Raw genomic sequence first — 10,493 nt, 5'->3', positions numbered from 1 at the left:
GGCAGACAGATACAGAGACACACACAGGCAGACAGACAAATGTAGAGGGCAGACAGACACAGAGACAGACAGACAGACAGAAACAATGATAGAGCAATAAAGAGAGGAGGGAGAGACAGAGATACAGGCAGACAGACAGAGACAAAGGCAGGCAGGCAGACAGACAGATAGACAGGTTTAAAGACAGACAGGTGGACAGATACAGACACATTTCAAGACAAGCATGGGTTTATAATCCTATATCTTGAATGTAAGCTTATGGTTGAGCGATCATTTGTCGAGTGTAAGGATGTGAAACAAGGAGACATGTCCACATTTACCGTCGGGATGAGTGTAATTACACTTACAACGGGACCTGTTTAACAAACGGATCTGGCCTCAATCGAGGGCAATAGTGTCGTTGAACCAAAGCATCGACCAACCACCGCATGTTACTCAAATGTTTTCTATTGATAACAATATCGTTTTACCACCTTCTGGACCAAACCATGTCCTACCCTTGGAAACCTATTCCAGCAAGCATCTGCGAATGGTATAAGGTAATAGTTCCGTCTGGATTTATTCCCTCATAACACGGTTAATACTCAGTGTCCTATATAGACATGAAAAGGGCCTATAAAAGAAGCATATGCAGTGATTTGATTGGTCAGTAGCCTATACATATCATAAGGATGGACACTGTAAGGTTTGACCTACTGTGGATGCAAACTAGCCCAACTCTGACTCACAGAATGGGTTTGAGTCCTGTCGATAAGTGAATAAATATAACTGACTCATCCTAATGCCATATAGTAACCTACAGGACACCGTGTCTCCAGCCGGGCAGTGTGTGTGTATGTCCTAGGGTCCGGCGTGACATCGCCCACGGACCATCCTCATTAACACATCACTTTGGATATCACACACTCAATTATAATTAAGTAGCTGGTCTCTGCAGCCCTTGATTGAGCAGCATGAAATAAATGAAATGCATTCATAGAATTAGATAAACGCAACAAATACAACAGTCCCTGGCTACAACACAACGCAACACAACCGGCTACAGCCGAGACACACGGCACGTTTCAGGTAACCAAGCCAACCTCGAAGGACCTCTAAGCCTCCTTCCAGCGACGCTCCATCCATTGATCACATCGGCTCAAGGTGAGCCCCGGCAACGGAGCCAGCTTCAACCCAGCCACCCCTACTCACGTGCACCGTCCGATCCGTCCCGCAGCTGATCACACACACACACTCAACACTAGCATCCAACAGCTCCCGTCTCTGTCTCTGTAAGACGCCCCCACCCCCTTTCGATCCGAGCGTGTCCGTCTAGTGACCGGGGCGCTTAGGCGGTGACAGCGTTTCCAGCAGTATAGGCGTTATCGGGGAGCAGCTCCGTGACTCCTCCAGTGACGGCGTCAACCGCCGCGTCAGCAGAGACGGCGGCCGCAGACCGCGACGCAGAGTCCTGCGCCGAGGGGCCAGGCGGCACAGGGAAACATCTCAGTGGGCTGCACCTCAAGTCTGGGATCACTAAGGCTCTTAACCGACCGCACCAGCCGAACCGAGAGGTGGAGGCTGGCCAGAGACAGGGTGGGGGGGGGGGGGGGGGGGGGGCTGCACTGGTGATGGGAGGAGGGATCGGGACACCGGCAAATTAATTACATGTAGGGAAAAGCCCGTGGTGGTTGTTGGTGGGGGCCAGGCTGGTCCACGTCTCCCCCCCCCCCCCCCCTCAGCAGCATGGAGGCTGGCTCTGGGCAGCAGCCTCAGTTTGCGCCATGCAATGCGAGGCGCCGAGCTCCCAGATCAGGAGAAAGGCGATGCATTCTGCTGTTGATCATATCTGCCATCGCCCCGGGCCCTTAAATAACCTTTCGTCCAGGTCGGCCCCCCCCACCACCCATAACACAGGCCCTAGAGCCTAGCCTAGCCCATCAGAACTCCTACAGCGGGGCTCTGCTAGGGGAGGAGGTAGGTCGATCACGTTTTAGGAAAGACATCGTCCTCCCTTGAATGGTTCAACTATGACCTCATTCCTGACTATTGACGCCGAATGTCGTCTTCCCCTAAGAGGTCCGCGGCCCGTCGTGGACCGGCTGGTCTCCGTGAGGAGGGCTCCTGTTTACTGAGGTGTACCGCCAGGGCCGGAGCCTGAAAATGCTGCAGTGTGGCTCAGTGGTGCTGAGCAGCACAGAGCGGCTGATCCGTTCCCCGGGACGTCTGCAGCTCAACGCCCGTCGCTGTGGGTTCATCACCCCTTCATAGCCCAGCGACAGATTCAGAATAAAACCTAACTATAAACAGTGAATAGTTGGAATACAAATATTATAAAGGTCTACCACACCCGCGGACCGTCTCTGAACGACGGAGCCTCCGAGCGTCTCTCGGATGAACTTGTGAGCCTGCAGACCTTACCGCCGCGTTACAAAACACATCTTCTACCTTCGCTCCTAAAGAATGAACGATGGCCCACGGCCCCCATCACAACTAGTGCCGAACTCAGACGCACCTCTCCTCCTCACGCAGCGGAGAGATGGGGTGGGGGGGTTCGGGGGGTGGGGGTGGGGGTGGGGGTGGGGGGTGTCGCGGAGAGGTGGTGGATTAACTCACATTATACATGCTCCAACGTTACATGATGGGGGCCAACCCTGATCCACCGGGCCCAGACCCGAGGACCAGACCCGGGGACCACCTCCCGCACAGGGGCGAGCACACGCCACCACACGCACCGAAGTTTGCCGTGCTGCTGCCTCCCATCCCGTAGCCAGTATGCGTCTGTTTCACATTCTGACACATCGAGATGTCATCCCGCCAGGCCAACACCCCGATCGGGCTCCCGGCCGTCTGTCTGCACCGCGCTACTGCGGGACACGGCGGCCCGCCTGCTCGGCAGAGGGGCCGAATCGAGCCCACTTTTAACCCGGTGTTTCGCATGCATATCGGGCCGTGGATTGGCAAGGAGCCTCCGCGGGAGGAGGCGAGGATGCTGAGAGAGGGACCGCTCTGCGGCAGAGGGATGCGGTCAGCAGAGCCGGAGGACTCGGCGCATCCCGCCCCACCGATCAGCCACACAGGACAAACACATGGTCTACTTACTTTTTCTCGTATTAAAAGAAATCCAGAAAGATGTCACTGAAGTGCAGATGTGGAAAAGAGTCGAGAGTGACTGCGGCTGTCGCCATATTGTTGCTGCTATCTCCCTTCCCGGTGCGCGCGGCTCCGCTGCATAATTGATGACTCTCAGCAGATTGTTAGGGAGCGTCGCTAAATGCCTTCGGTTACAACAACCGACAGAGACCGCAGCAGCGTAAGCAAAAAGACCCCTAAAATAAGCGATGTAGTCAACCAAGACGTTAGACGTGGTTTTTGGTTAGAAATCATAACGTTTTTATCTAGGTTGATAGGAATGATATATCGCGTTCAATATATTTGATACTCACCCTGGACAGACAGCCTGATAAGGGATCGGCCTGCAAGGTGCATCTGACGCTAAACCTTTCTGCTTAGTTTGAGTTGTTAGAGCTGGAAGCACGTTGGACCTCCAGCGATGTCTTCTAAGATGATCCCTTAACTCACACTATGGGAAGGGCGACCTCAAGTTAATCTAGTAACATTTGGTAGTGGGCTTATCTTAAATAAAGGCTATTTTACCAAGGCCGTCATCAGCCCAACCTTAGCATATTAACCCTAAATGTGCACGTTTGGTTTAGGTCTTTCAAATGAACATAGTTAAACATTTTACAAGCCATTTAAACTTAAGACATAAAAATGACATATGTTGATAATTCCGTTAGGAATTAATGCAAACCAATGCAAGTGACAAATATACTCAAAGACCATGGCCAAAGGATTCACTCATTTGGAGATTTTTAACTAACGCCTTGTTATATGACACATGTCAATCAATAGTCCATCAAGGGATGTTATAGGCTTCATATGTATAAGTGTTGGCCAAACCATGCATTTTTCTTTATTCTCAGTTAAAGTTAAAGTAAGTCGTGTTTGAAGTCAGGTCAGTGAGGTCTGATTGAACGGTACTCAAACATATCGCGGTAATATTCTGCAATCGTCGATTTATGTCACGTGATCGTGGTGATTTGTTTCTTTCTTGTGAAATTCCTGATTAAGTTGATTGCAGTTTTTAAATTAAGCTTACTTTCTAGTTTGTCAGAACAGTACTTATGGAAAATTAACTACTGTTCTGAAAATTAGTAATTGGCACAGAATCCTAAAACTAGGCCTGGTGTTGCTATGCACTAAACATAACCATATTATATATATATATGTATATCCATGTATCTATAGTGAACATTATGAAGAAAGAAAATGTCAAGGAACTAGAAGAAGAGAGAAAAAAAATGCAAAAAAGCATGAATATAAAAAAAGATGACCCCAAATCTCCTCCATGATGTGGATTAATAAATGTTAACTGGTCAGTTATAAACATGTTAATAACTGATCGGAGAGACATCCCTCCCCAACGAGAGACGTGTTGGGGTTCATAGATGAATCCCATGAACCCCAACGCGTCTCTTGTTGCTCAGCAAGCTCTCCTGAAACGGCTTGTGAATCTTTTCATGTGTTGATAATTGAAACAAGTAATAAAAGAAGAAATTATAAAGTTTCAAATCAACATGTATTTTATTTTTTTGGGAAACATTGTGCAAACATAGCCTCTAAGCCTCAACCACCGTAACCTCGGTATGGGCCGTTGACCAGGGAGCCTTCTGCGACCACTCAGGGCGCGTCTTCCAACCGATCCATGGTGAAGGAGAGACGATCCAGGCAGGTCAACAGTATTGGGGGCGTATCCATGACTATTGATTATTTCCTAATTGCAACGTCCTGATGCTTACATTCACATTTACATTCAGGGCATTTAATAATAATAATAATAATAATTGTAAAGCGTCTAAAGACGCTTAACAAATAAGAAAGGAATACATACAGACAGTACAGACACTCAAACAAAAGGGAAAAAATAAACAACAGCACAACAATAGGCAACACATTAAGAGAGCGGGAGAGAGTGGAAGATGGCGGAGGACGATTTGTCAAATGTTGTAGGTGGTCCTGAAGAGAGGTTTTAAGTTGACTTTTGATTGAACAGTGTGTTAGAGTTTCGGATGGCCAGAGGGAGGGAGTTCCAGAGGGTAGCAGTGCTTTTATCCAAAGCAACAATAAGTCCATTTGTTAGAAGAAGAGATACAACAATATATCGCTGTTGGTACAGTAAGGATGTTCATAGCACCAAGTGCCAAGCACTACGATCGCAAGGTTAACCAATTCCCGTATACAACAAAGAGAGCGTTGTGTAGCATCTTATCCTAGCTAAGTACTATTCTTAAGTGCATGGATGTACAACATACAATAAGTGCGTAAGAGGGGATGCTCAACTGAAAAGCAGAGAGGAAACGATATCTAAGTGAAAGCACCTATGTGTTTGGAGTCAGGGGTCAAGGTCAGGGTTGAGTGTTGCTGGGTTAGGCTGTTGTGCCCCCCCCCCCCACCCCTGGCTTGCACCCACACTGAGCTCCTGTCCCTCGGCCCCCAGGATCACCACACAAAAGAATAAGACTAATATCTCTGCATGCCTCCATTCCTGATCCCTGCATTGGTTTATTTATTACATGGGGAATACTGTATCGATGACATGTTAATCTATATGATGTCATATGTTAATGAAATGTTAATCTCACTTGTGTTGACATGGTCATGAAAACACATTGCTAATTCTACCCGGCCACAGATGGTGAAGGCATGAGAGGCTTTGGTAGCCCTGTGGCACGGCAGCACAGTGTTCTTCTTCTTGTTCTCCTCCCCCAGGCCATGTTCTCCTCCACCATATCACCAGTAAGAGCTCAGAGGGGAGTCTTACAGAAGTCCTCTCATATCCCTGCTAGGGGTTCCTATAGGATGGGGAAGAGGCAGCCTGTTTTAAAACCACCTGGATGTTCGTTAAGATAAACAATGTACGGCTCTTATAGTTCAACTGAAGGGAATCCTCACAGAAATCCACCCAGCTCCTTACAGAGAACATGGGTTCTCTGAACATGGGTTCTCTGCCCAACCAGGAGAGCCTTGTTCTAGTGAGTCTATGAAGCACATACATCAAATGAATAGATGTAGGACCACTGCATCACGTGAACATCATATTATTGTTGTTAACGCTCATATGAATTGTTAAGCTATGTCTCTACCTGGTGGGATGACTTTGAACTGCAACCATAACGCACATTTACCATGGGAGAGATCGAATCTATACACCAGAATGATTATACAAATTACATATATTAAAAAGGTTCCTTATCAAACTATTAAATTGGCGTGGCCAGGATTTCTCCATAGCGTCTGTGTTGTCTAATGAGATCCTCCGAGTTCTGATGCAGATATGCAGACGTCTAGAAGGGTCTCAGGCAGAGACATGACGAGGTGGGAAGTCATATTGTATGACGTCAGAAGGTGGGATAGCATCCAATGACGCAATCACTATCCTACCATCAGAAAACTGTTGAGTGTGTCCTTTATGGTGGCCACTCATGGTCCACAGAAATACCTGGATGAGACGAAAAAAATAATAATCATATTAAAATTTGCAAGTGTTAGTGGATGTACATTTGGTTTGTTTCTGGTCCAATGTCTTTCATAAACTGGATGGATTTCTGTGGTTCGACACAATATCGCCGACGATGCAGTAGTCTGACTGTTAGTTGCACTGGTGCTCTGATTTGCGATATAAATCCCAATGCGGAAGCTGAATAATAACCCTGAATAAACAGTAGTCTGATCACAGGCCGGAAGTTTGCCTCCTGACAACGTCCCTCCCCGAGCAGATCGGAAGTTTCTGAAAGCGTCGCTCCCTTATCAGGCCGGAAGTTTCCCGCCTGGCAGCGGCGCTCTCTGGAGCCAACCGGATGTTCCACCCCTGACAGCTTCTCCCCCTCGGCAGAGCGTCAACATGGAGCTGCTTATGAACTTTCTTACCTTGTTCTTTAAAGTGTTGACGTTGCCGCTCCAACTGATCGAAGCAGTTGGTCTCTACCAATGGTACAAAGGCTTCTTCGCGTTGCTCATGTCCAGAATTTCCGTTTCGTACAATGCGAAAATGGACGACAAAAAAAAGGATCTGTTCAGCAACCTGCCGGACTTCAAGAAACCCTCCGAGCCGCTAACCGTCCTAGAGATAGGCTGCGGGACCGGGACCAACTTCAAATACTACCCACCTGGCTGCAAAGTCATCTGCACCGATCCAAACAAACACTTCAAGAAATACCTGGAGAAGGGTATGAGCGAGAACAGCCACCTGTCTTTCGAGAGGTTCTTGGTGGCAGCCGGGGAAGACATGGGGTCGATTGAGGACGAGGCGGTTGACGTCGTTGTGGCCACCCTGGTGCTGTGCTCGGTGCGGGACATGACCCGCACCATCCAGGAGGCCCACCGCATGCTCAGGCCCGTGAGTAGACCACTTGTTGCGCATGGACCCAGATATTTATTCTGGGTCCAGCCCAGGACTAAACTAGGCCTAGCCCTGTCTCTGAAATATCGTATCTATTTGGGGTTATCCCGTATTTGCAACCAAAACAATGAAGCCTTTCTAATAAAATGAAGAGGCCAAAATACTTTAACAATGAACACATCACTGTTTCAGTGTGTGTGAATGTAATGCAAACGTACCCAGCTACATTAGAGCATGAGCCTGCCTTCACCAGCCAGGAGGGTGCATGTGGGGTCATAACTGGGGCTGTGTTGGCAGGGGGGAGCCCTCTTCTTCATGGAGCATGTGGTCGCAGAGCGCTCCTCCTGGACCTACTTCTTCCAGCACGTTCTCCAGCCCATGTGGTACTACTTTGGCGATGGCTGTGAGCTGACCCGGTCGACCTGGAACGACCTGGAGGCCGCTGGGTTCTCCGAGCTCAAACTGAAACGCATCGAGGCTCCCCTCAACTTCCTGATCAAGCCACACATCGTGGGCTACGCAGTCAAGTAGATTTAGCCTGATATCCAAGTCACAACACTGAGAGAATGACCGAACGTTCCACTTAAAGGTGTAGTGTGTAGGGTTTAGTGGCATCTAGTGGTGAGTTTGCAGATTGCAGCCAACTGAATACCCCTCCCTTTCCAGCGCCGAAGCTACGGTGGCCTGTGAGGGGCCAAAAATTATCAAATTGTCTATGACCGCGTCGAGTTGCCAAGTGAAGATGTTCCTTAATAGATGTATAAATTGGATTGTGTTACCTACTCCGTTAAGCTATAGCTCATAGCATAGATCTTTCTAAGTAACTGAAAACGCTATCTGTACTTATTTTCATGGGATAACACACCAAGTAAAACCGTTTTGAATATTTGAACCATCTTCTACCGAGTCTGTTCCGTTAGATGCCACTAAACTCTACATACTTTGATTAATTAGAGCACCTTTAATGTTTATCAACACAAATCACAATCCGCAGCACTTCTGTGGGAGACAGAAATGAAATTCCATGCACAAATTCATTCAATTAATTGCTACAAGTTTACTATATCAAAATGCATCTAGTGTGGCCAGTGCTTATGGCGTTTGGTGTAATCTAGGCATAGAAATATCTACCAAACTGCTGATATAGTTAGAATACAAGAGCCTACAGTGTTACAGCTTTGAGTTTAAGGACATGTGTTTTTTGTGAGATCAGAGAATATCTTAGAGTGTTTACCAATTTATACACCCACTTCATTATTTTAATGGTGTTATTTTCACATTAAAGATCTAGTGAGTGAGTAGCGGCGGATTCAACCGGGGAGGCTAGGGACTGTCCATATCTGTTAATCAAGTACAGACAGATCGAAGGCCTTTGACCTTGATACTCAATAAACCTACATCGTTAATATGTAATAAAACAGTGTGGATCACAGACGTTTCCTACCGCCTGGTTTTGTTGCAGAGTGGGTTAGCTTTGATCTGCCCCTACTCTTACTCTAACCCAATTTTAACCCTACCCTAACCCTACTCTTACCTTACTCTAAACCTACCCAACTCTAACAATGTACAATTGCACTTTTCTTATGGAAATATTTACACAAACAAACATACTGTTATCTGCCATGTGGCATCTAGTTTTCCTTTAATAGACACATTTTTGTTTTTAGATTTAATTATTCTATAGGTCACCCATAATGTAAGCTCTGTTCAGCAAAGAAACGGCCAGTGAAGCATGGCGGTGTATTTCTACCACGATGGCTCAACAACAGCTGTAGCTCTGACCCACTTATTCATCTATCCTTAGACTAATGTCACGTGACCCACTCATGCCACAGTACGGAAAAGAGACTTTATCAATGAAGGCCTGGTTGATTGACTGTCTGGTGGAATATCATCTGTAGCCCAACAGCGCCCTCTGGGGGACAGGCCTCGAACATACACGAGCCTTGTCGCTCTCGCTTAGACAACAAACTAATCTTTTGATCTTCTGAGGTCTCAGCGTCTTCCGTCTGAAGGTTCGTCGGGGTAATGGAGGTTTTTATGAAACTATGCAAAATCCTTTGTTTAATGCTCACGTTGCCGCTGTGGATACTGGAGCTGCTGGGCTTGTACGGTTTATACAAACGGGTGTTTCCTTTCCTCGCCTATAACATAACATTTTCGTACAATGACAAAATGCACAAAGTGAAGCGAAACCTTTTCCGTAACATCCACAACTTCACCAATAAGGACCAAACTCTGCGGCTGCTGGAGATCGGCTGTGGGAGCGGGGCAAACTTCCCCTTCTATCCGGGGGGCTGCACCGTGACCTGCACAGACCCCAACCCGCACTTTGAGCGGTACCTGAGGAGGAGCATGGAGGCGAACACGCACCTGACTTACGAGGCGATCTTAGTCATGTCCGGTGAGGACATGACAGGGGTCGCCGACCAGAGCATGGACGTGGTGGTCTGCACGCTGGTCCTCTGCTCGGTCCGGGACGTCCGACGGGTCCTGGAGGAGACGCAACGCATCCTCAGACCGGCGAGTACGGGGTCATGACGTCACAGGGTCACGTCCCTTCTGGTTTTGTTGTGTTTCTCCTCGTTAAGATCATGTGAACGACTTGGACCCGTTCCCTGAACCGGGTTAATCTGTCACGGCTCCCTGTGTCGGTCATAGATTAGTACATCGTTTGTAATGTATGGTTTATGGATGCATACAGCACCTTATCCCTGCTAGAGCTATTTAGTCTAACCATTCAACTGACGAACACCCTAGCAGACTTTATGACCCCTGATAACCGAGGGGATGATTGGCTGATTACAGGGCGGGGCTTTCTACTTCATGGAGCACGTGGCCTCGGCCCGCCGGTCGTGGACCTTCTTCTTCCAGTACGCACTGCAGCCGGCCTGGTACTACCTGGGGGACGGCTGCGTGACCACCAGGGAGACGTGGAAGGACCTGGAAGCCGCCGGCTTCTCCTCGCTCCACCTCTCACACGTGGAGGCCGCGCAGGTCACCTTCATCATCAGGCCGCACGTCCTGGGCTGGGCCATCAAGTGAGGACGGG

General features: G+C 48.1%; 2 protein-coding genes across 2 annotated transcripts; both read left to right on the top strand.

The window, feature by feature from the left end:
• Positions 1-6,929: 6,929 nt before the first annotated feature.
• LOC307083995 (thiol S-methyltransferase TMT1A-like) lies at positions 6,930-8,873 on the top strand. Its single transcript, XM_079748097.1, has 2 exons — positions 6,930-7,438; positions 7,739-8,873. The coding sequence occupies exons 1-2, from the start codon at positions 6,944-6,946 to the stop codon at positions 7,970-7,972; spliced, it is 729 nt and encodes a 242-aa protein (XP_079604223.1). The 5' UTR covers positions 6,930-6,943; the 3' UTR covers positions 7,973-8,873.
• A 595-nt stretch (positions 8,874-9,468) lies between these two features.
• On the top strand, positions 9,469-10,486 carry LOC307084195 (thiol S-methyltransferase TMT1B-like; the record flags this gene model as incomplete). Its single annotated transcript, XM_079748459.1, has 2 exons — positions 9,469-9,964; positions 10,250-10,486. The coding sequence occupies exons 1-2, from the start codon at positions 9,470-9,472 to the stop codon at positions 10,484-10,486; spliced, it is 732 nt and encodes a 243-aa protein (XP_079604585.1). The 5' UTR covers position 9,469.
• Positions 10,487-10,493: the final 7 nt, after the last annotated feature.

The sequence above is a fragment of the Pollachius pollachius genome, assembly GCF_949987615.1.
Source record: "Pollachius pollachius genome assembly, chromosome: 12".
Taxonomy (NCBI): Eukaryota; Metazoa; Chordata; class Actinopteri; order Gadiformes; family Gadidae; genus Pollachius; species Pollachius pollachius.
This window is presented reverse-complemented; position numbering and strand designations above follow the sequence as displayed.

Excerpts from the sequence above, each read along its gene's own strand:
- LOC307083995 (XM_079748097.1), top strand. The coding sequence starts at position 6,944 with ATGGAGCTGCTTATGAACTTTCTTACCTTGTTCTTTAAAGTGTTGACG. Across the intron at positions 7,439-7,738 it reads CCCACCGCATGCTCAGGCCC|GGGGGAGCCCTCTTCTTCAT; the intron begins GTGAGTAGACCA and ends CTGTGTTGGCAG.